This window comes from Empidonax traillii, unplaced genomic scaffold (assembly GCF_003031625.1).
Source record: "Empidonax traillii isolate 1590-97213 ecotype Southwest subspecies unplaced genomic scaffold, ASM303162v1 scaffold63:size2014119, whole genome shotgun sequence".
Taxonomy (NCBI): Eukaryota; Metazoa; Chordata; class Aves; order Passeriformes; family Tyrannidae; genus Empidonax; species Empidonax traillii.
This window is the reverse complement of record NW_020955256.1, coordinates 1,421,277-1,444,393: the sequence shown is the minus strand read 5'-3', so window position 1 is coordinate 1,444,393 and position 23,117 is coordinate 1,421,277. Positions and strand designations below refer to the sequence as shown.

Sequence of the window (23,117 nt, the reverse complement as noted above, 5' to 3'; positions counted from 1 at the left end):
CTGAAATTTATCTCAAAAACTCAAAGCATTGTCATTGTATGGCAAGAATGAGAATGAGTCTTCTCTCCCCCAGTCTCAAATTTTAATCAAGTTGGACTGCAATAAAACAAATACATTTATATATTTTTTCAATTTTAATCCTTTTATATTTATCTGAAAAACAGTAATAGTTGCAGGTATTCTATCACAAGAAAGGGAATTTCCAATTTTCTATTCATACATTTTTAGAGCATCTTTGCAATCTTCCAACATCCACAATTTCACCCATTTTATTATAATGCTCTAGTATTTCCTTTTCTCCTCATGGTTATCCTAATTATTCGAAGGTTTATGGCTTCCCTCAGAAGTTTTCAATTTGTATCTTTTAATACTAAACTGAATTTTCAGCTCTCAAACTGCCTGAAACCATAATCTGATTAAACAGCCATTTTTTATACTAATTGAGCAGATGCAATAGGTGGTGCAAAAACCAAGTTCACCTATATAATAATTCATTAGCATGTACTATACATGCCTGTTTCAGTAAGGCATAATTTTGAGAAATTTGAGCCAGCAGACCTTTAACTCCTGCACAAGTAATGCGCACCACCTACATTCTTATGCCTATGTATAATATATGAAGATAACGAAGTGAACTGCCAAAGTGTATTTCAACTGATGCTCTATTTGAACAGTAAGTTAGCCCTGTGTTGTTGTTTTCTATTAAAGGGGAAAACCAATTATTTCTGTAATGAGGATTACAGTGCTTCCCCAACAGATTAAGGTACTAAATGAGCCAGAGTGTTTTCAAGACAAAGATCTGGCTGACACTACCACAATGAAAAAACTACTAAGGCCTTAAATTTTTGGGGGGACTCAAAACACACCCATCCAACAGCTCCACAAAACAAGTATAACACAAACGTACACAGAGTACACACATTAGTACTTCATACATACTGGGGACTTGTGACCTATCAGGTGATCTTGTTGACCCTTCAGCCACATTATTCAGCAATAAGAGGGAGGTAAAAGAATCATATGTCTGACAAAATGAATTCTGCATCACACGGAAATTTGAGCTGCGTGTTTTTAAAACTATTTGCTCTGTAGTACGCAGAGAAAGAAAGTAAGGGTTTCAAAGTCTTGCCCATATGGAAAGTCTTTTTCTTTCTGCCATTTCTAATCCTGACTATAAACTCAATTCTAATGTGCTCAAAGTCTCTTTAATGAGCTAATAAATTCCGAAGTTCTACTTTCTCTAGTGATCTACTGCTTTCAGAAACTGACAATGTGCAATGTCAGGAGTACAAATTACATTTTTTTCATACCTCCTGCTTGGTGTTCTACCATTTTTTGATAATTCAAGAATTAAGTCTCTCTCCCTATCTTTAGTAACTTTTAAGAATGTGTTCCGAATAAATCTGCTTACAGAGACAGCACGTGTCGCCACAAATTTCCTCACAGCCAGCACCTATTAGCATTCACTAAGCACCCCAAATCAGTAGTCATTTTAAAACTACCTAATACTTTCTTTCTCAAGATAATCTCAAATTTTCCTCATAATATGGAAAATTTTTCCACCACTGAAAAAGATACAGCTTATTCTCATCATTTTACATGGCACAAAATGAGCACAAGATGCAAGTTAATGGCATGGGCTACACCATACAGTCACACTCGCTTTGTGTGAGAATACAGAGAATATCTAAGAGAAGGGCTCTCACAGGGCAATTCTGGTGTCTGCAAAAGGCTTTAAGTCATCTAGCTGACCAGAAGGCAGTTTATATTATCAGGAAATAAAAAAAGCCGTTTTCCAGTTTCCCTACGTTTATTTTTCCCTGGTATAGTGACAGGAAAGCTTTCTGATACTAAAGGATTTTGTTCTTTTTGGAAAGTGTTTAATGTGATGATCAAAAAAAAAACACGCCTTCTTTTCCTAAAGTATCAGAATCATCTCAAAGTGAAACATAAAAGCATGTCATATTTTCCCAGCCTTAAAGTGATGCATACTAATACTGAAAGTGACAAAACTAGTGTTTGCAAATAGTTTTTGCTTTTTAACGGTGATAATTTCCTGCATCTGTATCTAAAAAACAGGCAAAGAAAAAAAAAGACATCTCTTTGAAATACTATTCTGTTGTAAGGAATAATTCTATCTTGGATGAGACATTTTAAAGATCACTAGAGTATTATAAGATAATATCTAAACTTCGTTTTAGGATGCCTCTCTGCAGGCTTACTCTTACTGCTGCAGTATTAGTTGTATTTCAAAAGCAACTTTGAAAATGGAAATCAAAGGCTTGCATACAAATACTTACTGCAGGTATCAGTAACTTTTTTACTTCTTCAACAGCCCTCTTCAGTTTTATTTCTGCTCTGTTCTGAGCATCCTCCACAGTGATAAGTACATGTAAATCTTCATTCAGGTGTTCCCAGTTGGGCTTGCCTCGGTTCTGTTCTTCCTAAAAAAAAAAAAAAAAAAAAACCATGGAAACTATGAAGCACTTACATTCTGTATTAAGTAATCACATAAGCAGTAGATAAATTCTATGAATAGTATGAACTGTATTTTCAGCCATATTTCTTCATACTTTGGAGAATGTTTAGTTTTATAGGAACTTAGGCTTCAAAATATCTTTTTGGAGATTTGTGCTATGGAATCTTATACCCTATTAATTTTTCTTTTAAGACTATAATATAAATGCTGTTTCTTAGAGTACCTTTCCCGGCTGAACAAAGGAACAAGAAGAACTACAAACACAGTCTTACTTTAAATATTCTCTGGAGCCTTTCAAGAGTTAAAAACATAAGATATACTATTGGTTAAGCAACGAAATCTTTTGAAGAAAAGTGAAACAGACATCATACAGAGAAACTCCATGTGAATCACTCCAAAGGACAAGAAAGCAATTCTTCAGTGTTAAAAGTCACTTTTAAATACCCACGGAGAAAAGATTCAAGACCCAAACACTACAAAAGGACTAGAAGTTGTAATTTTCAAAGCAGAGCTACGTGTACTGGATGAAGGCAAGAGAGGAGATGGCAAGGCTTTAATATTGAAGTCACAGAAGAGCACGTGTCAAGACAGTCACCATTACATAGGTACTCTGTCAAACCCATGACATTCATAATCCCAAAGATAAATCTTATAAATGTTTTCAGAAAGGGAGAGCAAGCTAAATAAAACATTTTTAATGCAGACAATTTTGAACAACAGATATCAATATATTTAAGTAACACAATCAAGTCTTTCAAAAAATGATATAATGAAACAACACAGAAGAAACTTCCTATCTCCTTTTTTATTAAGCAGTAAATACAGCTAGCTAAATTTCCCCAAAACCTCACTTAAATTTGACAATACTTAAAATGTACTAAAACAAGTAAAAAAAGAGAAATGTTTATTACAACTTTTGAATCTCAAAAAAGGTCCACACAAATAAACCCCACTTATTTAAAATTTAAAATACTGGACATAATAAAAGAGTCTCCTATTTGTAAGATACACATTTGTGGTTTGACTACAATTCACACTTCAATTTTGCTTGCCTTATTTTCTTTAATCACAAATGTGTTTTTTCCCCCCAAATTTCATGAGAAGTTCTTCCAGGAAATCAGACATGCTGAGGAAATATTTTAAGATTTAATACCAACAAATGCTCACAGTGCTTTATATTCATATATACCTGAGGGATCACTGTTCCTTTGAATGTTTAATATTTAGTTCAGCTAAGTCTGAAATGTTCTGTGGAATGGATATGGATAAAAATGGGGGGGGGGAAGAACAGAATTATGATAGATAAAAGAAAAATTTATGTAAAAGAATTGGTACTTGGAAGGAAACTTCACGATTTATGTAACATGCACATATACATTAACCCATACTATCAGCTACAGCGGTGTGGGGTTATCTTATCCAACTTTGTAAACAAAGGTGGCTGTGAAAATAGTTCTGTGAATTTTAGAAGCTAAAGAGAGAAAAATAACCCTAATTTATGAAACAGAACATGACACAAAGAGCAGCTGAGTTATAACATATTCTCTGTTGCAATTTAATCTTTGAAAGAACTATCTATGACAAAGTATTTGCATACTATTTAATCAATCATGATCAAAGCTCCAGTATTACTATTTAAACAATTCTGCTTATTATTATTTTTTAAATTTAAAATTTAAGCAGGAGTGAGGTGTTTTCTTTTAAGATGGTGACAAGCTATATTAATATGAGGTAGTACAAAATATTACGTTACAGTTAAGATGAATGAGAGAAGGTTCCTAAACCAGCAGAGGGCAGAGCAAGAAACATGCAATTACCTCTTCTTGTTCTGACACAGTGCTGGAATGGGAAAGGTACTTAGTTACTAACTCAAGATGCATGACAACCTACACTACTGTATTGTTGCGGTGGGGGTGGGGAGAAGGCCAAGAGAGACAAATGGACAAACGGCAAGGAAAGCCGTCCCCAAGAAAAACAGTAAGTTCTGTTCCCAAAAGAGATGGAATACCTAAACGCAGTTTCCGCTACTACGCCATTTAACACCATATAAATAGTGTGGGCAAACAAAAGGGCCTTCCAGTGCCATATCGATTTTTTTTCATAATGAAAACAATATGGTGCAAAGCTTCAAAAAACTTGGAAAACTTGGAGGACTTACCATCTGTCAGCAGCAAAAATTAAAATCCACATTGTTGTTGTGTATTCATGATTTGTAACTTTCAGAACACAAAAAACCCCTTTCTTTGTTATCAAAAACGAGGTACCTGCCTCTCAGTTTTTTATTATTTAAATGTTTCAGATTAATGTTACATCAAGTATTGATGCTGTACTCCAAATTATCTGTTGCAGCATGAGACTTTTTTGTTCAATTAAAAAGGAGAACTAAAATATGTACATAGGACAAACATGATATAGAAGTTTGGGGTTTTTTTTTCCTCCTAATTTACTTTTAGGTAGAACACATCGTGTGTAAGGTCAATAATCACAGGTATTAGTAAGGTCAGACCTTACAGCACAAGCAATCACACAAACTACCTGTCAGTAAGATAACTGAACTAGGGTATGACTGACATGCTCTTCTGTGGTAATGAAGTACATTAATAAAAATCCTATTGTTTAGAGTACTATTTATTAAGTCAAATGGCAAGACTAAAAAAAAAAGGTTAAGAAGAATAAAAGTCCATACTGTGTTTTGAAAAAACAGTAACAAAACGAAAAAAGTTTGGAATGGGTTCCCAGTTTCTTCTGTTCTATCTCAATGCACTGGGGCCTTGAACTCCTCCAGTGCTTCCCTTCTGTCCCACAATTTTTTTTTCTTAGTGGGTTAACAGTTTTCTAAGAAATGTTTCTTGTTCTGTTGAAAATTCTAATTGAATGTTATATCAATATTTATAATTGATTATTTGTTTGTTTGCTTTTACCAAAATTAGGAAATTCACGTCTATACTAGCTCATTCATTCAAACAGAAAGTCAGATACAAAATATACAACGGAGTTATGCTGATGGGAGAGAGAGAACCTGCAACCTCTTGTTGTTAAGAGCTGCAACTTTTATGCTACCTCATTCTCCTTCTAAATCCTAAAAGGATGGTTTGGAAAAACATACTTTCCCCCAGGTAATATCTTTACTTATATTAAACTAATCCTCAGTGCAACAAGTCTTAAAAACATCTTTTACTATAACAAAATATTGTTGAGGAAGTCTGAACTGGTAAACTGAATATACCTGGAAAACAAGTAGGAAGGTATCCTTCTTAAGACTCATGAAATATGTTCCAAGATTTTAAGGGTTGATTAGGGTTTCCTTTTGAAATTTTTCTGGGAGGAAATGGTGAAAGGATGGGCAGGACAGAATGACTACAACTTGACCGCTGTTTAATTTAGTACAAAGAAACTAAAATTTGTGGTGGTCTTAAAGCGAATTGCAGATAAGACAAACCAGATTCACATCGCCGATTCAGGGAACAGCTGTGGTGGGAAGGGGCCCTGAACATGATCCCAGTCTAAAACCCCTGTTCTTGCTAAACTCATGCATGTTGGGAAGGGCCAGGTTTTAAACATCTCCAAGGATGGAGACTCTGTCACCTCTCTGGGTGACCTGCTGAGTGTTCAAGCAGTGTTGAGTGACGATAAAAAACGCTTTTTCTTAGGTTTAAATGTAATTTCTTTTTTTTTCAGTGTGCCCGTTGCCCCTTGTCCTTCAGTAGTAACTGTTGGTCAATTCAGCCTAGTTGCCAGATCTACCTATTGAAAAAGCAGCAAGGAGTAGGAGAAATTGCCATGAGAATTATTTTGGGGGAAAAAAACATTTCTTACCACAGCAGGAAGAGTATGCACACTGAAGAAAGAGACAGCACCAGGAAAATCAGAAAACCTGACTAAGACTTGGAGAAAGAGAAATTCAATAGTATATATTCAAAATTACATACACAAGACAAAATTTACAGCATGAAGTTTTCCTGCATCCCAAAGATTGTTTATGGAAGAATTATACAGGAAATATGGAGACAGTGAAGATGTAGGAAAGTACAGAATAAAGTGATTTATGCCACAACCTTGGGAACAAGATTATTAGAAGAGCTTAATTACAACCAAACTATCTTGTCTGCTAAATTAAAGAACTTAGGAACAACACAAATGGCAGACGAAATTTTACTGTGCTCCTTGTTTGGCAGAAATTTCAGAATCTTAAATATGGCCTAACTCTGTAAACAGATTTGCTTTCATTCTCTTGCCTGTGCTTATATACTCATTATTCTCAGAGTATCTATACACAATATTGGAGTACTTAATATTTATCTTGCTATTAAGGTCAACATATCAGGTAGTTTAAAAGAAAAAAACCTTGCTAAAACTCCTCAAAATGTAGCTGCAAAAAAATAAAAAGTAACACAACTGCAGAAATTTTCTTGGGGAAGGATTTAGGGGGGAGCTGAAAAGCAGGCAAAGGATGCCACTGACATGAATCTATACAGTGAAACTTAAATATTAGAAAGGTTGTTCCATGAGGGGAAATACTGCAGTCCCTCTCCCTTGTAATTTGTGTCCTGTGTTTTCCATACCCCTCACCATGTCATAGTAATTTGAAGTCATGGTCTTACACCTCCTGCATCTCGGGCCTTAATGGCCATTCCTATTTACATCTTCATATCCCATCCCAAAGCTTTTTTCTTAATTTCTCAACCTCTGACTTAACAAGAACTTACTACCCTCCTGTAAGCTACACAACGCAAAAGATTAAAACTCACCTAGACTGGAGTACTAAGTTAGGTCTCTATCTAGCCAACACATTTCAAAAAACTCTAAACCCGAAGGAAAGAAGTGTCAAGGTTAATTGAAATTGTAAAAATTATTCAAATGTTGAAAGGGGGAAATACCTTCAGAAAGAAAGCCATCACAAAATATTTGTTCATCAACTCTTTAAAAAACCTCAAACTTTATTTCTCACCACAAAGACCCCCACAGTACGGCCAACTGCCTAAAAAAAAGTTGATGAATGAAAAACCGCTGAAGTAGAAACCAGTCTTCTCCAGCTGTCAGAATGTTATTTAAGAAAAATGGAATAAACACTGAAAGAAAACTACTTCCCTAGTATCTGTTTATATGCAGGCAGGGAAATATTAGTTAGAAAATAAAGAAAGAATGAAAGAATGGACACAATGAGGTAAGAGTGAAAGAAGTTTTCCACATGGCATTTTTTTTCAGGAGGCTATGGCCTATGGTATTAAAAAAGGTGCAACTTCTATCCTATGCACTTTTTTCCACTCCATCTGATACAGTTTCCAGCAATGTAGGACACTAAAAAGGTACAAACACAGTTCAGCACCAACAGCAGGGACCTTTTAAAGAAATTAAGTGCTGGCTCAAGCAAGTGTTGAGAATGAACCTTAGCACTCTCACTCATCTTGAAGTGATAGGCTATTAAATTCTGTTTTCACCAACCTATTAAACAAGCTGCTCTCCCTACTGAATGACAAAACCACAGAAAAGCTAGAGTAAAAGGGAAGAATGCTTTCATATAATGTCAAATTGAACACTAAAATTAAAAGGCATCAGAATAGCTTTAGTCCTTTAAACCACATAAAGGTTTAATTCAAGTGCACTCTAAGAACTTAAATTAAAATTATCCTAAGATATAAAAAGCATTATCATCCCTCATAACCATTTCTCACAGTTAAAAGGAGGAGGCAAGATGTGGAGAGAAGAAATTCAGCTATTTAGTAAAATTACCACACTATATTTTGTCTAATAAATTGTGCTATAGGTACATTACAATTGACAGTAGTTCTAGGTGAATATTTCTTTTCAATAATGAAAACATTTGAGATATATATATCAAAATTTTAAAAATAATTCAAAAAGCAGTTTAAAAGTTGCATGAATTTTTAAAAAAAGTTAATACGTTGATTTAAAAAACAGAAGTCAAGTTTAACTAAGAAGTCACAAATTAGATCATTATAAACAAATTCTAGTTCTGATCCAATTTTAGAATTTTTAAATAAGAGTTGATAGGAATTGTACCCATGCAACGATGTCTGAATCAGTAAGTTCAAGAGAAACATAAATCAATCATTCAGTACAGTCTACATCTTACTTTACAACCTTTTGTTGACACAGCTGAACTGGTAAACCAGTCCAATTCCAAGTCAGAGTAACCTACAAAGAATGTAATTTTCCCTCAAGTTGTTACTCCCAACCTTTCCCAGGCCACAAGAACTGTCCATCTTGTGTTGTTAAACACAACTTATTTTCTCGTAACTGTTTCTTCTGCCAACCTGAGCTACAGAATTTTGAGTTTTTGGCATCTCTGCTGCAGAGACAGCAGAGATGTCTCTGTTAAAACAAACATTGAGAAGACAGAAGATTTCTGTAACATATTGTTGAAGGAATAAACCACTCAGAAGTCTCAGTCTACAAATAAATCCATATCAGCTGATACATATTCATGAGAGTTCCAGTTCTAATGAAGCAAAAAATCACTTGAATCATCTCTTACTGTATCATTCTGTGACCAATGTAACAACTTGTTATGGTTCACTCCCTTACCAGGCAGTCCTTACTCCTCCCACTGGGAGGGGCTCCAGCATCACACCACCCCTTCCCAAAACCCAGCCAACATGCTGATGGTAGGAAACACTTCCCTCCTCCCTCTCTTTTCTCCTGGACAAGGGAGTTTAAGATAAGGAGCTACTGAGTGCCAACAAAGTCAGTGCTGTAACTGGGAAAGGGAGAAGATGAGGGACCATATTTTAACACACAAGTGTCCCTTAAATGCTGGCTCACCATGTCTCATGAAACTATCCTAAGTGAAATCCAATTATGCATGTGCCAAGGACAGAAAACAGTTACCTTTATTATCTCATATGAAGCAACCTGCTCAGCTGTGTAAGAACTAGGAGTATACACTAGCAACTGTAAAGTGGAGTTTCCTCCTTCCATTTTTGCCACTGAATTGTAAGTGTTGACAGGATCAACTGGTAAAAAAAAAAAAAAAAAAAAAAACAACAAAAAATCCTGAAAAACAAGTCCCCTGCCCCCAAGCCTGTATTCACAAGAATCCTGACAATAATATTTCAATAGAAGCTGTTAATTTAGATGAGGCCTGCAAACAAAATAAGTGCTTAGGTAAGTAGCAAAAACAGATGATTTTATCAAATTCCAAACCAGCCCTGCTTTAAAAAACTAGTTTAAAATGATGCACTAATTACAGTATCTGTTTGAACAACAGAAGTAATTTTATAACATGAAGCATCAGAAGACACTGATTGTCCTAACCCCTGCTGATAAACTGCTTTAATTGTGCAGTTACAGTCAGGCAAATTAACATAGACTTTTGCTCCCACTGAGTTTCTAATGGTAGCAGTTCACAAGCAGAAAGCTGGTGAAAAAAACCAGTGCTACAAAGAAATGCTGAAGGAGTAGCACCTGGTTAGGGAGAACACTGCAGCTTCACATTTAGAATTTCTGATCAAAGTTTTCACCTACAGAAACAACAAATGAATTGCTTAAATTAACTATCAGATACTTGCTCTTTCGAATGTCAAGAAAGTCAGCGTTACTTAGAATGTCTTTAATTATAAATTATTATTGTATACTAAGCCCCCACCAAGACAATTTTGGATTTAAAAAGTGGATATCTTCCAGCACATATTAAACTAGCTGGTAACTATCAAACATTGTCAAAGGGCATTATAAAAGAATCTTTTGACAACTATTCTGAAAAAAAAAAAAAATCTAATGGTATGAAAAAATGTAATTTTTTAATGACACAAGAGGATTCTGTTCTCTGTCTCAAAGCCCCAGCACAGACTTCGTGCTCAGTAAACTTGAAACCAGGCACCGCCCCAAGTTCAGATCTGCCCTGCAGTCAAAATGGTTCCTGCATGCTCGCAACACCACACTGGATCTTTCTAAAGCTGTGGCTTCACAGCACGACTGAACCGAGCTGATCCAACCCTCTGGATCTGCTGACAGAAGAGGAAGCCCCTGTCACCACCCCAGCTGGCACACTCACGCCTCCTGCTCTGCGGGGCTGTGGCGGCTCCAGAGACCAGAGCCGGCAGAAACTCTCTGTCACAAAGGGTAAGTTTCCGTGAAACAGGCAACAGGACTCCATCGCTCCTCAGGATTTTCGTCTTGCATATTTGTCTCAAGTTGTGCCAGTGTGTAAAATAAGATTTGTGGAACAAGCTGTATTGTCAAGTGCTATCAAAACACAGGAGCCTGTTAACACTGAATATTTCACCGTTGCGGGATGAAAGTAGAAGAGTTTTGTATGCATCAGAATCCTCAGGGAAATAAATGAGAATTTGGCACATGAAATGCATGGCATAAACTCAATACCTGGATATATTTGTTAGAGAGGAATGCAATTTTTAATATTGATACTTAAAATTACCAAATGCTACCCAGTCAGAGGAGTGAGACTGTTAATTTCTCTGACTTAGGACTACTAATGAGTTTTAACATTTTAACTTCACCAGTGTAGTAAATTAACTTCTTGGTGTAGTAAATTTCATATGGAGACAGTTACACTGAGATCCGAGTATGACTTTATTCCCCTACAGAACAGGGAATAAGCAGTATGAAGCATTTCACAATGCTGTGATTCTTTTTACACACTGACCACCTGCTAAACAAATATCAAATTCCCTCAAAAGATAATGAAATACAAATGAATCCTGAATGAAAGTCTTCTTAAATCAGAGTTAGCTTCAGATGGCTTTTTGAAGGGAATACACCTCCACATTCTGAATCTCAAGGTACAAAAAGCATTTTTAAATGAATGCTTAGACCAACAAAACCCAATCTATGACAGTGGACAAATTCCTCAGAGCATTCTCTGATCAGGAAATACAGACGGTACGTGTACTTCAACTCATGACTCAAGTCCATTCTTGATCACTCACTAACGAAATTAACTTCAAAATAACCTGCAACTGTTCTAAAATCACTTCTGCATAAACCTATCTGCTTCAGAGTTTATGAGCATTGTTAATCACTATAAAGCTCATTCCACTGTTCAGCTTTAGATGGAGAAAGGCTGAAAAAAAAAAGTATTCTTTTATTTGCCTTATTATCTTGCAGCACCTATGTATCATGCACAGATAGTAAATTACTCAATTTACATAGTCTTAATATACTTTAGAATTTTTATTTAAACAATAATGAACAGGATGTTCAAAATAGAAAGTATATCTAGAATAAATCAGGTTTTATGAACATAAAAAGGTATTTATCCTAAAGTAGGACCAACATGCCACTAAAATAATATTTTTCTATAAAGTCCTATTAAATTTAGTCTTTTAAGTAAATTAAGATTCTTTTGCTTATGTCAGTTTTTATTTAAGCAGTATTTCAGCTGTATTATATTTTAATTTAGCAGTGTATTTTCTTCTCCCCAGAAAGAAGACTAGTACACCAAGGTACTTGCGTTGCTAATGCGTACCTGTGTTCCACTTGAAAACTTACCAAGGTGTCCAAAACTCTGCTAAAGTACATGCTAACAGGAAAAACAGTCTTAATTAAAATGAAATCTGATGCCTCTTTTTCATCTGGGATTCTCAGACTAGGAGATCTGAAAGTGCTGACACCCAAAAGGACCTAATCTAATATACTTTCCAGAACTAACTCAAGGCATGTCAACTTCAAAAAATTTGCTCGAAGAAAGAAGTTGCAACTGCAAGAAAATGCAGTGTAGTAATCCAGTGGCTGGTACACTGGTCCAGGAAATGAGCATCAAGATCCTAGTACTGCCTCAGGCAACAAGGCATCAACATCACCAGGCTGACATTCCAGGAGTGCCCTAACATCAAGCCAAAGAAACACACAAGGAAGTGCTTTCTCCAGTGCCCTTCATGAAAGCAAATCACTGCCCAGGAAGTGACGAAAAAAAAATGAGGCATCCCTAGCCCCGTGACACAGGACTTCATCAGGAGTTGGGTTCCTGTGGAACTGGAACCTTAGGACTGGAGCCTTTTTGCAGCTGTGAATAATTAAGTAAAACATATAAACAGCATGCTGAGGTGAACCTTTATTTATAACTTCAAGGTAAGCCTCCTAGTTTTTCCTTTTTCCATTCATACAAAACTTTTACTTTCATCTGTACAATGAAAACAAATGCTAGAAAGCATCAAAAGCACCTGTGGCTTACTGATTTGGTAACTTAGGGGAAACACCTGAGCAGTGGTTTGACATTTCTGAATACTTACTCTTTTGTTTACAGTAAAGTGCTACCATTATTTATCAATTGTATTTAAGGGGACAAAAAACTTCCCTGTTTACTCATTCGTTACTACTCAGTCTTCTAGTATACACAGCATAGTGCTCCCAAGTATTTCTTTAGGTGATTTAATATTTAAAAAGAAAGCAAGCAAACAAACAAAAAACCTAACACCCCAACCCCAAAACACTGTTCTTGACTTCAGTTTGGACTTACAGCATGTCAAATTTGGAAAACTGCACTCTGTGTCGTACTAGCCACTAGGCCAAGTGAAAACCATAAAATAAATTATATTTTTGTACTCAATGGATAACGTGATTAGCTCTTAGGCTAATAGTACAATTTTACAATTTTTAAAACATTTTCTTTCCTCTTTTGAAGTTCTGTCATGTAACTTTCATCAACAGTAACTGCTGCACATAATTGTGGCATCTGTCTTTACTGAATTTCAACCATTTTTATTTCTCTACTTCCTGTGTTATTTCTTCACTGCCTTGCTTAGACTTGATTGCTGCTTTGCACAGCAAACCTGGTCAGTGCATAAACATTTCCCATATCAATAATCTGAGCTCAGTGTTAAATTCCTCCATTTCTCTATTAAACTCATTCTCCAGCACTTGTGAATCCTGCCCTTTTATGACAGCTCTACATATAAACAAAGTTGATCAAACCATAAGGGTTAAAAAGTATCAAAATATAACCACGATTTTCTTCAGGTGCTATTCCTGCTTAATCTAAACATGATTTTAAGCAATATTGACTCATTTGCGTTAAAAGTCTAAGAAGCAAACAAAGCTACAATAATTCATACCTAATTTGTGAAATTTCTTTTTTTTTTTTTTTTTTTTTTTTTTTTTTTTTTTTTTTTTTTTTTTTTTTTTTTTTTTTTTTTTTTTTTTTTTTTTTTTTTTTTTTTTTGTAATTAGGAATAAATGACTGGGGTTTTTTCCAAGCTAAATTTACCTACCTGTTAAAGGAGGGGAAAGAAATAGAAAGAGGAAGAAAAAAAATGTAAGTGACCTTTTGGAAGTATCAGAATAAACAGCTGCTGACAACCTACATTTTAATGCCAACATATCAACACTTCTATTTTCTTCACCTTATTTCGCCTGTCACTTCCACAGTCCAGCAACTCAGCCTTTGCTTGAAAAGCCAACCATTTTGCTTTTAGCATTTCCTCAAGGAGGAGTTGCACATATATGCTCTTATATATGTGTATATATATATATATATATGTGTGTGTGTGTGAGTGCATATATATACATATATATATATATAAAAATATATCAATACGGATTCCTCTGCATAAATCTTGGTGAAGGTCTTAAGAGAGTATATTGAAAAGACGATGCTGTAAAACTGCAATATACTCATGCCAACCCTTTGGGTTTTTTTGTTACAAAACAACTGTAAGCTTCTGAGAGAAAATTATTCTTCCCCATTTTCCCATGCTTTTAAAATTTACAATAATACACAATTACTAACCTTCTTAACATCTTTTCAGAAACTGCTTAAGACTCAGTAAGAAAAATTCCAAATCTTTGTACAAATGTATAAAAAGATGTTGCTACAGAATATTTGTAATAGAAACTTAAATTTAACCAAACATAACCTCAGTGCGCTGAGACGATTGAGAACTGCCACCCCATAGCCTGCAATGTAATAGACAAGCTTCAGACAGTTAAACTGCACAGAAGCTAAATTTAGGAAAATAAAAAAGAAAATTCTTCCCTATTCCAGCCCCCTCCCCCCCCAAAAAAAAACAACCCTGAACTAAAAAAACAGCAAGTTTACAGATTTTACTTTTCATATGACCTCGATTTAAGAATATGAGCAGTTATTACTCTTTCTTTAAAAGCAGATGATGTAATGTAAAAAAATAATTACTTTTATAGTAGTATGTTGTTAGCTTTACTTTAGGGCACTGAGCTCTTTAGGTTTTTACTGTTTGTCAAAGCAACAAAAATAAGATACTCATGACTCAAACTAAACATACCTAGGTGGCATCTAAGTTTCAAATAACTCAACTTGCCAAGCCATAAAGAGAAATGAAAAAAAAATTAAAAGACGTAAAAAAAACATTCAACACCACTGATTTTTTTTTTTTTTAGATTGGTTCAGGGGCAGACTGGGGAGGGGAAAGGGTATATAACTTCAGTACTTGAACCAGTGACACTTTGCCAATAGTACTTCACATCTGGGCTACAAGAATGCAGCCAGACACAAGAAAGAGACCATGCACAGAAAAGCAAAGCTGTTTTTACTGCCAGGGCCAGGCTGACATGGTTGCAATGCCAGAGTTTTAGATCAAAACCTGTATCTTGAAATGTCTGGGAATGGTTTTTTCTGTTTTGGATGTGTAAGCAAATGATAACTGAGTTTTTACAAGAATGGGCAGAGTCAAACTGGAAAAAAAACAGGGCAAGGGGGAGGGAAGTAATCAATGTTACAACAGTCCTAATGCAAAAGCTGAAGTGCTTTGTGGAATCCTGACCTCAATGAACAATAGTGTATCAAGTGATAATGATAATACCTAGTATTTCTCTTATTTCCCCTTTCTTGTTTCAGTCCTTGGGATGAATCTTCCTTGAAGATTTCCTCAAAGATGCATAATGAAGACCAGCTGTCTGAATTTCTCCTGTTTCCTGCAGGTCTGCCAGGATGGCAGGAAGACTCAAGTGCCTAGGCAATTAAATGCTACCCTGAATATTTAGATTCACAGCACCTCTTATGCCAGCAAGAAAAACACAGCACTAAACATAAACAAAACTTTTTTGTAAGTGGTTGCTTAAATGAATACTGACAATTTTAGACACAATGTCTGTGCTTATAATTAGAACAGTGATCTTGCATAGTCACTTCAGAGAAAGAAAGTGTCTCAAATCCCAAAACAGAACTATTCTGTTTTCTTGCATAGAAATGTTTCTTCTGTAGATTTCAGTACAACTCAGCTGCCAAGGCTAACTGCACACTCCCACCAAGAAAAGTGGGTCCATTTCTTTGTCCTTCCCTCTTCTTTGCCACTGGGGCCTTACACAGCCAGTTAACACAGCAGCAAACTACTGCTGTCAGATTAGGTTTTGCCTGTTTAGCAGGCTGAACTGGCTCAATGACACATTCCTCAAGTAGCAGGCCGAGCGCAAAGGAGGGCACAGACATGTCTCCCTCTGCCAGCGTCACTTACACCTCTGCCAGGCTTCACAGCAGCCCAGCCACTCCCAACAGGGGGTCAGGATGGGGAGCCCCATGTTCTTTACTGCTCAGTGGACAGGTTGGCACTTATTAATGCCACTTACAGCAAATGTAGTCTTACTGTAATACATAAATTGCTATTTTAAAGCTAAGTATTCTGAAAACTCAGTTTTCACTACAAATTAGGTGTGAAAGCAATCAGCACCTTTCACTTCCAATGTTACATCTCAGTTGCCTCCCTGAGAAATAAGCATTCTACGTCCCATATTTTTAAGGAAGGGTGTGTCGAAGAAAAAAACCTAGTCACTCACAACATAGTGATTAACTCCCCCAAAAAATAAATTCATGTAGACAAAAAGGTCATAACTAGCAACTCCAATTCTAGCATCTTCCTATCTGAGTATGCAGTCTCAACACTCTTCTTAAAAATGTGTAATTTCAAAGGAGACATCAGCTGGGTTTCAGCAGCCTTGCTTCCCCTCTTCATCATACAGCAGGACTAATGCTGCCCTATTACATAAGGCTTTTTTTTTTTTTTTAAGGCTTTTGTAATGGCTTAGGACTGCTTTCCAGTAACGAATTATATAATTAATATGTCACTCAGTTATTCACTCTCTTTTCTTTACACAGTGATTTCTCCCACAGTACCGTGTTCTGAATTTTCAGATTTTTAGAAACATTGGAAGAACACCTTGTCTTTTAGGCTAGAGAGGAATGAGACCAAAAATAATGCTTCAAGTTAATTATGCAGTCAGCAGGTCTCCTGAAACTCTGTTACAGAAGGGCTTTATTTTAGGCACTCTTAAGCAGGGCCCATGGTTCTTACTCCAGTGCTTAAACGATGGTTTGCTCTGGTCTAAATAGTGAACCCCTCTACAGTCCATGAGTCTTTTGGAGAAGACAGTCAAATTCTTTGATTAATGTAACAAACATTTTCCACACAATACTGCCATTAAACAGACAATATGCTACAAGGTGGCATAAGTTCATAGAATGTTACCAAACATATTGTGTCGCCCAGACAGGGCAAGATGTTCTTTACAGTTTGAAACGATTGAAAAGCTAAATTTCATGGTCATTCTAGTCCATGTACTAACTCATTGGCTCTATAGCTAGAAAGCTCACCAGTCAGTTGCAATGCTTTTATTCAGGTTGAATCTCCATTCATACAGCTTTTCTGTTTGGGTTTTCCCCATTTTCTTTTTTTGTTGTTGTTTGAGGGGGGGTTGTGGGTTTTGGTTTGGTTTTTTTTGGGTTTTTGTGGTTTTGTTTTTTTTTTTTCTTTCTGGTTTGAGGAATGGGCTGTGTGAGCTTTATGTTTCGTATTCATGCTATGTTAATACTTCCAAGCAGTGCAAAAACTGTGGTGTAGTTAGTTGTTGTCCATGATTTATTAAATTTTTTCTTCAACAGTGACCCACAATCAGTAGTATAATACTGAGTGGAACGAGGAATATAGGCTTTTACAAAGCCATTTATCACTGTTGGATTTTAACATATTTAATAGTAACAGTCTAGGCTTAATTTTTATCTCCATTCTCTTTTCTTTACTAAACTATTAAAACAGCGAGTTCACTCTTAAACTATAACAATTTACCCTTATGGTGATTACACAAGCATATGTTTAATACATCTTTGCGTTTTAATCATTTCACTCCCTCCTAAAATAATTCCATTCTCTCCAAACTTACTCAGTCGTAACAAACCTATTTGTAAACAAACAACCCGAAAAACACCTCAAGACAGATGGAAAGTATCAGGGCAAGATACTAATGCAAATTAAATGAACTAACTTCTACTTTAAAAATAAATGAAATGTTGTTATAAACAATACAGAAAACTCAAAATTTGCCACTGAGTAGAGAGTTGACAATTAATATTGGCTAACAAACTAAAGCTGAGGCCTTGAAAGCACTCAGAATTGATGCCTCAAAAAGCCTCAGCATACATGCTTCCCTTATATTTATGACTGAAACCTTGCACACAGTCTCTAATTACTCTTTTACTGCAGCAGTTGCACCAAATCCTTGCTACAATTATATGGGATTTGACACACCAGAGCTACCACCTAGATAACTCAAAGTGTGACCACTGTTCCAAACCTTCTTTACAACCAATTTCATGCAACAATTCTATTGATTATAATGACTGCAGAATGAGGAGTATCCAGCATGTTCTCAAGGGTAAATTAAAATGTAGTAATAGTCTTGCCACTTAGTCTGTATAGCTGTGTGCCAGCCTGGCACTGATATTCAACAGCTCTTGAGAATACTGCTGATAATATATTAGGGAAGCCTTTCCTACAGTAACGATGGATATTTCAGGATCAGTATCCCTCTCTATCTTTCAGGTGACATCAATCCAGTGATTTAAAAAAAAAATCAACCAAACAAAAAAGACCAACACAACCAACAAAACCCCCCAGTCCTTTACACCTTTTACACGTAATGAGCTGAAATCTACAATTTTTTTAGTTAATTTAAAATACTATTCACTTCCATCAGCTCTTTATATAGTATCTGTACAATACATTTATAATAAAACCCTTGTGAAATTACTGAAATAAATAATTTCTGTAACGGAGTAATTATGGAAATTCTGTCCTCTTTTTAAATTGTAAAAAAAAAGTATAATAAAATCCCTGTTCATTACATCAACACAAAATAAAGTGAAAGCTATTCATAATTTTTACTCAAAGTCAAATATCATAATATTTACATATATACTGGTTTTAGGAGAAAATGTCTAAATATGCATCCTTCAAGATCCCATTCAATTAGCAGTCCTACAACTGCTGTTTAGGACATGATATTATCCCTCAAAAAAGACATCTGGTTTCACATACTTTTTAAGTCCCACAGATTCTGTACATGTACAGAAATGTACAAAAACGTAGTTTCTAAAAAACTCATTAAATATAGTGAATTTGCTCACATCTTCATTTGCATCATTTTGAGTTAAACTGAGCGTGCAAACTAAGATCTATTATTAACCAAATTATCACATCTCTATTGCAAGTCACCATAATATGAAAAATTAAGGCTTACAAAAGCTTACAAGTTCCACTTTTTCAACACAGTGCCACATGGGTAGATCTAGCCATTTGCCTCAGCTACCCAAGATATTACTGAGTAGAGAAGTGTTATGAATAAATACTGTACAGATTAAAAGAACCAAACAGAATGTCGTTATAGTATAAAGCTGCAGAAGCAAAGCAAATCCTTGATGAGTTAATGAAGTCTGAAGGTATCTAAAAGCAAGTAAGTTCTAATAGATTCTAGTACATTATTAGAGACATGCAGAAGTTATTAAAAAAAATTAACTGCTTCTACTCTTCAGAAGACAAGTTCCCAGGTTCTTTTGTTAAAATGTCTATTATATACATTTTCAGATTGCATGCTTATCTGCCCACACAAAGTCAATTAATTAATGTACTTCTGAATTACAAATGCTGAAGATGGTAAGACTGGGTAAAAAAGGTCATTATGTGCATGCCTTTCTTACATTCTACAGTGGTTTCATCCATCTTCGAAAGTAAGACAGCACTGCACATGAACTGAGGTCAAGAATAATCCCACACTTTGCTAACATCCTAGACAGAAACGTAACTTCCTTCATTCTAAATGTTTCCTGTGCTTCAGAGAAGCACCAGCATAATAATTTTCTTCAAAATGCATTTCCAACAAATTACAAAGATGTACTGCCAACTAACAGGTGCTGACCTCCCACTTTCAGATCTGGCCACTTTTTTTCCCATCCTGTCCCTTCTCAAAACGGCACCAGTATTTATTTGGGTCAAAACAGCTTACTAACTAGGAAATTTTTTTATCCCACCGAACTATTCTCTCACATTAGCTGATCAAAGTCTAGCTTCTTTCCTATTCCCACTGTAACCCTCTAACATGGACTAGAACATTTTTTTACACCTCCTAAAAGAGAAGCTGAGTGAAAGCCTCAAATATGTGCAATCCTCAATTGTTATGGAACAATGCAAATTGTCTGGTTTTATTCACGATAAGGAATAGAAAGGTCCAAAAAAAATTTCAGCAAAACAGATGGACAATTCTTTCCTGTACTTCACAGCCCTTAGATGATGTGATATCTTCAGAAGAAACTCAACATGAGCTCTCAGAAATGTCCCTAGCAGAAAAACAATCAGGTTTAGTACTAGTACATAAGAGCTTGTTAAAATGTCCTTAGAAAGAATGCCAGAGAGATGATTTGAACACCAGCATTTGGAGGTAGAAAACATTAGACACTGAATTTTTTTTTTTTTTTTAAGAAAGAAAATCATGATGGGCCACCGAAACCAATTTACATTTTGAAGACAGGTTCAAAAGAAAAAACTTCAGCTACTATTGTCACAAAAATCTTACCAATATTGAACTTGCAAATTTTTGGAGTTAGATATTGCAACAGTGTGTAACTGATGTGAAGCCTGTCAATAATCAATAGGAGCTTAATTACCATTTTCCTCACATAGAATCATACAAAGCCATTTAGGGAAGGGGCTGAGATTCTTTTTCAACCAGAGTCTCCTCAAATAATAGGTGGTTTGCAAAAACTTACTGGAATGTTTACAAGAAGTAAAACATTTACTTGCCTCTACCTCCAAAACTGCTGGATCATGGCTGTCTCTGCTCTTAAAGAAGACCTGAAAAGCAAAAAAAAATTGGGCTTGTGCCCTATTTTGCTTCCTTAAGATGTTTGAGAGGCATGAAAAGTTGGAATTAGGGTTTGTTTGGGGGGGGATTGTTTGTATAGGTTTTTTCCCCCCTTTGATGAACATAAATGATCCCTTCTTCTTTACTTGAGACTGAAATTTCAAAAAGCCATAATACAAGACAACCTAGTTCAGGAAAAACAATGCAAGAGTCAATAGAATCTAAGTCACAGAAGAAAGAACAAACTTCATTTTTTTTTCCCCTACCTCCCCTACTTCCTTCAAGTTCTCCTTCATTTGAATGATGAATAACACAAAAATCCCTTTCCAGGGTTAAGTATTCTTGCACTACCACTGCTAGTGGTACTGGTGATTTGCACACATATTTATGATTTAACATTATGCATGCTAAGGAAAAAACAAAAAAAAAAGGGAAAAATTTCAATTAGAAATTTGATTGCATTTTAAAATTCTAAGATAAATGCAATAGAGGAGAAAAACTCAAATCCCTTTCAGGGACTTTTATATTTCAAAACAGAAAAATAAGTAGGAAAATAACTGTTAGAAGTTCTCTGCTAATGGAAAAAAGAGAAAAACCCACAAGCTGGCTAGCTATAAAAGGCAGACAAACGTGACTTCCCCTTCCACTACTAACATGGCCTGTAAGGCGGTTTGTACGTATGCTGTAGTGATGCAGTTATAAAAGCAGCTGTAATGTTTTTTTCCTAAAAAAATAGAATATTACATCTTATATCTCGATGCTAATTTAAAAGTAACATAAAATTGGAAGTCAAATTTATACCAGATGCAAATTAGCAAGGAAGATAGTTTATTTTAACTAATGCCCATTACTGTTGGAGCAACTAAACTAGCTCATTAATTTGAAGTGAGATGGGATGGTGCCACGTAATCCATTCAAAAAATTGTTCAAAGCCCCTTCTCTCTTCCTTCCACCCTGTGATGGTTCAGACTTGGCTCCCTGCCAAATGCCCAAAGCCCAGTAGCAGCCTCCCCCCCCTTCCCCCTTCCTTCTTCCCCCAGGGCAAAGGAAAAAAAAAAATGCAAATTGAAGAACCCGAAAAAATCAAGCTAGTTACATAAAAAATATATTTGTTTTTTTTTTGGTTGGTTGGGATGGGAGTTTTTTGTTTGGTTGGAAGGAGGCATGCTTGGTGTTTTGTTTTTTTCCCCTCCATATATATGAAACTATAAACAGGGAATGGAATTAAATAGGAAAAAAAAAAAGGAAAAAAGGAATATTTCAAAAAAGTAATGAAAAAAAATCAAAATTAAGAAAATCAAGTTTAGTTCAGAAGAGTGACTTAGAGATCTAGAAAGCATATGATTCCAGAATCATACACAAGACGACTAAACCTACAGAAAAAAAAAAAAAATCACAATATGATACTCATTTCTCCTTCTGTTGAACAAGAATTCTTTTCATCAAAACCTTCCTACTTTTCTGGATTTATGGTGACATAGCAAACAAAGTTCAAGTGAAAATATTTTAATGCAGACATTGATGTATCTCATATCATCGAATGCAAAGGTGAAGTTCAACTCTGCAAGTTGAGTTTATTTAATAACCAGTTGTCACTGAAAATAGCAGTCCTGACTCTGCTACTTCCACTGAGCTGCCCCTGCTGCTTAGGCAACCGTGCAGGAGCCAATGAAGAAGCTCACAAACTCAACTGACTCCTGAGGATGCACATGAAACAGTGGGAACAGATGTCCTAAAGCTTTTAATGGGAACTGACCATTAGATCAACCCAAACATAGTGCCATACCACTCACAGAAAACCTTCAATAATTTGCAATGGCAAGAAGATTTCATCCTTTGAGGACTACTAATATGATTCACTTACAGAGCTCAGGCATTACTCCGCTTAAAAGTGTGTGAGCCTCTTCAATCCTGCATAATTTGATGAAAACTTAAGTAAAGACACTATGAATTAAATTCTAAGTTAAGGACATATGTGGCTATTTCAACATTCATTATGTCAGCTGTATAAAGAAAAGTGTATTTATATTGTGTAGAATTTACTTTAAGTTTACCAAACATATGAATGACACAGAAACATCTTGTTTTTAAAATAATATTTTTAATACTCTTTTTACTATGCAACACATCCTACACATGTAACACTTCTGCCTATGCAACTACTTCATACAAAGTATTAAATCCCATTTAAATGTTATGGAACAGAAGCAACTGACTGACTTTTGGGAAAAAAAAAAGAAAATTAAATCAAAGTATCCCAACTACCAGTTTCAATGCTGTTCTCCACAGGAATCTGAAAGAAATTAATCTGCTGCTGTAATTTATAAACTATGCATAGACCATATACTCAAAATTCCTGCTGCAAAATCATACAGTCTCACGGGGAAAGGCACTTTTCAGAAAAAAGTGCTCGTGTAAGTCAGAAAATCATCAGCAAAAATTGTTTATAGGTTTTTTTTCCCCCTCTCTTAGTAAAGCATGTTTTAACTATTTAACAAACTACAGTAATACTCAGCTAAAGTAAAAACCAAGTTTTCAGTGCTAGCCATGCTCACCTAAG

At 35.5% G+C, this 23,117-nt stretch overlaps 1 protein-coding gene across 11 annotated transcripts in view; it reads right to left on the bottom strand.

The window, feature by feature from the left end:
- Positions 1 to 23,117, bottom strand: part of QKI (QKI, KH domain containing RNA binding) — a 157,631-nt gene that overhangs the window by 46,401 nt on the left and 88,113 nt on the right. For 6 of the 11 annotated variants that reach the window (XR_003570791.1, XM_027880024.1, XM_027880023.1 and 3 more), the window contains exons 4-5: positions 20,497 to 20,547; positions 2,301 to 2,444 (exon numbers count right to left, since the gene is read on the bottom strand). Coding sequence is in view for 8 of the 11 variants with exons in the window: in XM_027880024.1 (XP_027735825.1) it covers positions 2,301 to 2,444; positions 20,497 to 20,547 (195 nt within the window). In the remaining 3 variants the exon portion in view is untranslated. The remainder of the gene's footprint in view (positions 1 to 2,300; positions 2,445 to 20,496; positions 20,548 to 23,117) is intronic. The other 5 variants (XR_003570793.1, XR_003570792.1, XM_027880031.1 and 2 more) reach the window with 1 other exon arrangement.